Source organism: Notothenia coriiceps, unplaced genomic scaffold (genome assembly GCF_000735185.1).
Source record: "Notothenia coriiceps isolate Sejong01 unplaced genomic scaffold, NC01 NC01_scaffold00037244, whole genome shotgun sequence".
NCBI lineage: Eukaryota > Metazoa > Chordata > Actinopteri > Perciformes > Nototheniidae > Notothenia > Notothenia coriiceps.
The window spans coordinates 8,894,831-8,901,199 of record NW_011369945.1 but is presented as its reverse complement, the minus strand read 5'-3'; the positions used below and the strand labels follow the sequence as shown (position 1 = coordinate 8,901,199).

Below are 6,369 nucleotides of genomic sequence, written 5' to 3'. Positions count from 1 at the left end.
TTGTTGTATTCAACTNCTCCAAAGTTGTGAATGTGCTGCTGGATCCACCTCAGAGCTTCTACCTGGTCCAGCATGCCAAAGTTCCCAGACATGTGCTCATCTCCAGTGCTGAGAATTTCTCAGCACTGGAGATGAGCACATGTCTGGGAACTTTGGCATGCTGGACCAGGTAGAAGCTCTGAGGTGGATCCAGCAGCACATTCACAACTTTGGAGGAAACCCAGATGTAGTTACAATATTTGGGGAGTCAGCTGGCGGAGTGAGCGTATCTCTACTGCTCCTCTCACCGTTGTCTGATGGCCTCTTCCATCATGCCATTGCTGAGAGTGGCACTGCTGGAATGGATCTTCTTGTTTCAAATGATCCTCTACCAGTAGCACAGATGGTGGAAAATATTTCTGGCTGTAGCCTCGAAAGCACACAGAAGATCGCTGATTGCATGAGAATCGTCGACGTAAAGACTATTGAGGCTTTGGGAGAGGATCAAACCTTGAGAATCTCTGTAAATGTTGATGGACACTTCCTGAGAAAAACAGTGGACGAGCTGTTCCGTACACATGAACTTCTTACCGTACCATTCATGACCGGCATTAATAATGATGAAGGGGGCTGGATGCTTGCTGGTTATTTTGCTCCTCCAAACTGGACAGAGGGGATGGATAAGGAGCATTTGATGAACTCTCTGTACCTCTTCTTCCCTAATCCCGAAGATGCAATTCTTAGAGAGTTAGGTAAGTCTGGGGTACCCTGTACATTTCTCACCACGTAGCTAACTAATGTCCAGACACACTAGGTTAGCGGATTGTTGCCACCCCTGTATATTGTTTTGTCAAATTCTTTGTAGTTTAGATAGTCAGGGTTTTTTTGTTTGAGTTTTAGTTTCAAAGGATAGATGTAGAGATAGGCCTGGTTTTGTTATGCTTGTTTCTTTTGTTTGGCACAATCCTTTGACTCCTCATCCTCCTCCTCACCAACAGAGTGTTTCAATTATATGTCTGTTCGGTTCTGGGTTTACACAAAATAAACCTTTTGTCAACTGTTACGCTGACTCCCTCATTTTTATTGGTTGTATGTTATTGTCTCCAGGTCCACTAGACCTTAGTGAGGACGTAACAAATTTTCCATTTTTATTTTGTAATCATCTCGCGACCCCCACTTTGGGAACCCCTGCTCTAGGCCAGGGGTCGGTAAGTAAGTTTGTAAGTAAGGGGGGGGGATGAATTATCCAGATTCTACAGATGACCAGTCCGCCACTGCTCACACAAGCTTATTAAGATCCAAAGCTTTGGTACGTTTTGAATCAATGTTGAGTATAGCCAAACCTGTCATTGTAGACCGAATGCTTCTCGTTTTGCGCCGTCCCGTTCAAATGACAATCACATTTCCATGCTCGCGCCAGGGCCGGGGGAGGGGTTACAAGCATATATGTCTATGGTTACAAGGCTCGCGTCTTGTGCTGCATTCACTTGCACTCGGACATTAGGGATTTTCTCTCATAAATGTCCGATGAGCCAAAACTTTTATTTCAAAACAAAGCTGCCAGCTGGGGTGGCAGCATATGCACCACCACCCCTCGCCCTCCATGATCAAGCGGCAAAATCTCCGATTTTGTTGTCAATGTTTTGACTGAACTTTGTTACTGTTCACATATAAGTAAACATTACGTTTGAATGATTTAGTAAGCTGGTGTTATTTGTTTCAAACCACAATTTGGCTATTTCAGCACCACACGCTGTCCACACTTATTGATCCACTATCAGCGTCAGTGCACCCCGCTGCCAGGTTGTGCCTTTGCTGTGTGTCATTCACTCTCAACATGGATAAATGGATAAATACAATAAGCATTCTTCAGGTGTAGGTAGATTCTCTATTCGGACATTATAGCCTATATGTGCGACTGTCGGTCCGATATTTTAAAAAAGAAAAAAAAAATCTCAAAATAATCTTTTATTTTTATTCTCAAAATAATTTTCTGGGCCAAATATTATTGCTGGAGGGCCACCAATGGCCCGTGCGGGCCGCCTATTGCCGACCCATGCTCAAGGCCTAATTTAAAATATTGCCAGAAAGGATTTATTTCAGTTAATAGACACTGTTTTTGATATAAACAACATCAAAAATATATGTCAACCATGATATATGAACAACACACAAAAGCGTTTGCATTTCAGTGTGAATCTCAGCAACCTTGCCTTGAGGTATTGACTTCTCCACTGACCTCAGTCATGGAAATGGACTTTAAAGTCAAAATCTGCTGCAGCAGCAGACATGATGACGATTTGACTTGCGATAAATATGACCACATCCAGCCTGTTTTATATCGGTAACCGGACTTGTTTTGCTATGAGTTTATTGCACATTTTCATTTCACACTTACTATCGAAATGCGATTTATTGGTCAGATCTACTTTTTGAAAAAAAAAGAAGAGAATCTCTCTATAGAAGTAATATGTTATACTATATAGTCCAGGATTTATCTGATGAGGTTGCATTGAACTTCCCGCAGATCACAGATGCTTAGTTTGACTAAGACTATAGACTGTAACCCTCGGGCAGCAAAGACCATTTTAAAGGTCCCATGTCATGGCCATGTCTACTGATCATAATTCCATTGTTGAGGTCTTCTAGAATATATTTACATTGTGCAATTTTCCAAACTCACATTGGTTTCTCACACAGCATCTCTGTATAGCATTTTTTATTCAGTCTCTGTCCTAAATGGCTTGTTGAAGCTCCTCAAAACCCGCAGCCTGGCTGTGGGTGTATGTGTGTGTGCTCGGTTCGGGCCCGGGCCAGGCCTCTCCGTGTCCCACTGTCTCAGGCTGAGTCCAGGCTGAGAAATCCGCAGAGCTGCAGCTGAGACAAATAAGGCTTTGTGTGTGTGTGAGGAGCTCCGCGGATTGGTCCATTTGGATCGTCGTTACGTCACTTGGTTCCCGGAAGAAAAAAAAAGAAAAAAGAAAATCTCCAACGAGGTGTTCTGGGGCAGCATAGACAGGTATTTTCTGTGTTAGAGTTTTACTCGCTACAGGGTGTACTTTGAGGGTTTGTGACTCCGCAGACCGTTTACATGCATAAAAAGCTACATAACACACAAGGGGACGGGTAATAACCGGAAAAGCATGACATGGGATCTTTTAATGTCTGATAATGTAATAAAATAACCATTTCAGTGAATGAGTAAGGTAACAATGTACATTTCTGGTTATAAAGTAATAGCTCTTTTATTAATCTAAAATGTGAACCGTAATTAGGCTAATGCAGCCTACATTACCATTGCCCTTTTAGCTTGAACACAAATCATTACATATTATTACATTAACTGGTTCTTTGTTTCCCCCCCCCCACAGACGGCTACTTCCAATATGGAGAATTGGCTTTGTTCTGAATGTAAATAAGCTTGGCTAATAATGCAATGTGGTTGTGTTTTCTTTTTCACAGTGAATACAGCATGAATCAGTAATGAAGCACAACACTGCTTATGTTCCCAAATCCATTAACACAATGTCTGCCTTACATTATAATCTTACATTATTTCAATGTATTTAAAGCTTTAGTTACATTAATATTCAACGTGAGAAGAGTTAAAAAGGTTCTGCTTATCTGTATCTGCTCTCGCAAGCTGAGTGGATTTAATAGTATAAAAGGAGAGTAGTGATTATAAAAGCAAAAAACGATGTTTGTAAGCGATTAGGCTTGATTAAAAGGCTTGCTTTGGCCATTCTCTAGGACAGAACGGTTTTTAATTACGCATTGCAAAACTGTTATTTCAATGACTGAATAAGATACATTTGTTTTAGTAATTAACTGACTTGCTCATAAAACATTGCATTATTCCAACAGCACTTCAGACTGCGAACAGGCCAGTTGAAAGTTGTAGAAAAGGCCACTATGTGTGGTGCTTGAATATTTTCCAAACGGCTTAACAATACTTTTGCCTCAACTGCCGTTTTCAGTATTTTTCAGGATAGTGGTACTACTTTTGCATGACATCATTGTTGGCCTCAGTAGTTTGTATGTTTATTATTTATAACAATGAAGCCCTATATGTGTACAACCCCCAGAGACATACTGAACAACACATGCGATAACCCATCGAGTCATACATCACCTACTACAAATATCCAAACAACCACAGACGATACAAGCTCTTGTAAATGTTGCAGTCAATGCACTCCCTACTCGCGTACTACATTTTCTCCATACTACTACACCTTAGAAAAGGAAAAACAACTTACAAAATAAAAACACTCCAGAATATGATGCATTACTAGCAAGTGCTCCCAAAAGGGACATTTATATTTTATCATGAATTTGCAAGAAAACGGAATAGTTTGCTTTCCTTTGACTCTAAGACCTAGCATAAACTACCAACAATACTAAGATTTAACATGGGTTGAATCAACTGGAGAATTAACTAATTAGAATTGCTTTGATCCGCTGATCATCAATTAAATAAACATTTACCAGTAATTATGGCCCACTGCTGCAATTGAAGTTGATTTTAATGATTAGGTTGTATCTTGTCATTTATGTTAACATTCTAGAGATGTATACATGCATGTTTTACTATATTTTTAGTCATATTATGTGAAGAGATAATGACTACAAGTGCAACTTGTATTGATCATATATTTACTAATTTTAGCCATGTATGTTCACAGGCAATATCAATTCCAGTAGGGTGTACTGATCATAATTTAATAATTATCGTGAGAAAGACAAAGGTGCCAAAAGCAGGACCAAAAGTAATTGTGAGGAGATCAATTACATATTTTTGTGAAGAGTCATTTATACAGGATGTTCAAAAGATATGCTGGAAAAATGTTTTTGAGAAAGTTGTTATTTATGCAGGTGATTGATAAACATGCACCACTTAGAAAGCAGAAAGTAAGGAACTTTAGAGCACCCTGGTTAGATGACGAATTAAGGGATCTAATGAAACAAAGAGATGATTTAAAGAATGTAGCTCTCTTATCAAGTTATGAGTCAGATGGGAAAATGTATAGAAGGTTAAGGAATTGTTACATCATTAAATACAAAGAAAAAACAGTTGCATTATGGAAATAAAATTAAAGATATAAGGATGACAAGAAAAAACTGTGGAGTTTAGTAAATGGCATATTACATATAACATATCTTGAGGAATCTTTTGACTAAACCAGTACAAATTGTTAATTATCTGAATGATTATTTTCTTGATACAGTAAATCATTTGAGGAGAAAAATGAATCAAACTATAAACAGTAACTCCACATATCTAATAAATGATTTAATTATGAAAAATAAGAAGTGTACCTTTTAAAATAGAAAAAGTAACAATTACAGATGTTGAATGTCTACTAGGTAAATGTAATGATAAACCACCAGGAGTGGATAATTTAGTTGGTACATTTCTTAGATATGTTGCTAATTTTGTTGCAGAGCCTATCTGTCATATTATAAATTTGAGTATTGATAAATGTATTTGCCCACAGGCATGGAAAATAGCAAAAATTATTCCAATTGCAAAAAATCCAGCTGGACCATTTTCTGGTACAAATAGCGGTCCAATAAGTTTATTACAAGCATTAGCAAAGATAATGGAGAGAATAATTTTCAATCAAATACAAAAATACTTTGAAGGTAACAACCTTAACACTGTGTATCAACATGCTTACAGACCTGGCCATTCGACATGCACCGCTTTAACACAAATGACAGATGACTGGAAGGGCGAACTAGATAATAGGAAGTTAGTGGGTGCAGTACTACTTGATTTTAGTTCTGCTTTTGATGTCATTGACCATTCTTTGTTGTTACATAAGCTGGAACAATATGGTTTTAATTTTGAAACGCTGAGGTGGTTAGAAAGTTACCTGACAAATCGAAGTCAAACTGTTTTTTTTTTAATGGAAGTCTCTCAAAGATGAAAACAGTCACTTGTGGAGTACCTCAGGGTAGTTGTTTGGGACCACTTTTATTTTCTATTTTTACAAATGACCTACCATTAGTGTTAGAAAAAGCTAAAATTGTAATGTATGCAGATGACTCAACAATATATTATGCAGCATCAACTACAAGAGTTGACAAATGTTATGAATAAAGATCTACTACTGATATCAGAGTGGGTCATAAATAATAAGTTGGTACTTAATGTGGGAAAAACAACATCTTTATTAATAGGATCAAATCATCAGTTAAAGAGCAACTTGCAGGTTAGACACACCAGTGAATAAATGTGTAGGAAAATGATGTATACACTAGATTTTCAAAAAAATATACAGAAATATACACTACAGTGACATCTGGCGTCGTTTTTGTAAGACATTTTTACTTCCGCATAAAAAAAGCCTCCCCACGTGACCTCCCGCGTGTGACGTAACATGG

The 6,369-nt window shown here is 38.1% G+C and overlaps 1 protein-coding gene across 1 annotated transcript in view; it reads left to right on the top strand.

Moving 5' to 3' along the window:
• LOC104965275 (pyrethroid hydrolase Ces2e-like) overlaps positions 1-1,095 on the top strand; it is a 1,400-nt gene extending 305 nt beyond the window's left edge. Inside the window, exons 2-3 of the mRNA XM_010794233.1 lie at positions 170-742; positions 1,087-1,095. Of these exons, the coding sequence (XP_010792535.1) occupies positions 170-742; positions 1,087-1,095 (582 nt within the window). The remainder of the gene's footprint in view (positions 1-169; positions 743-1,086) is intronic.
• Positions 1,096-6,369: the final 5,274 nt, after the last annotated feature.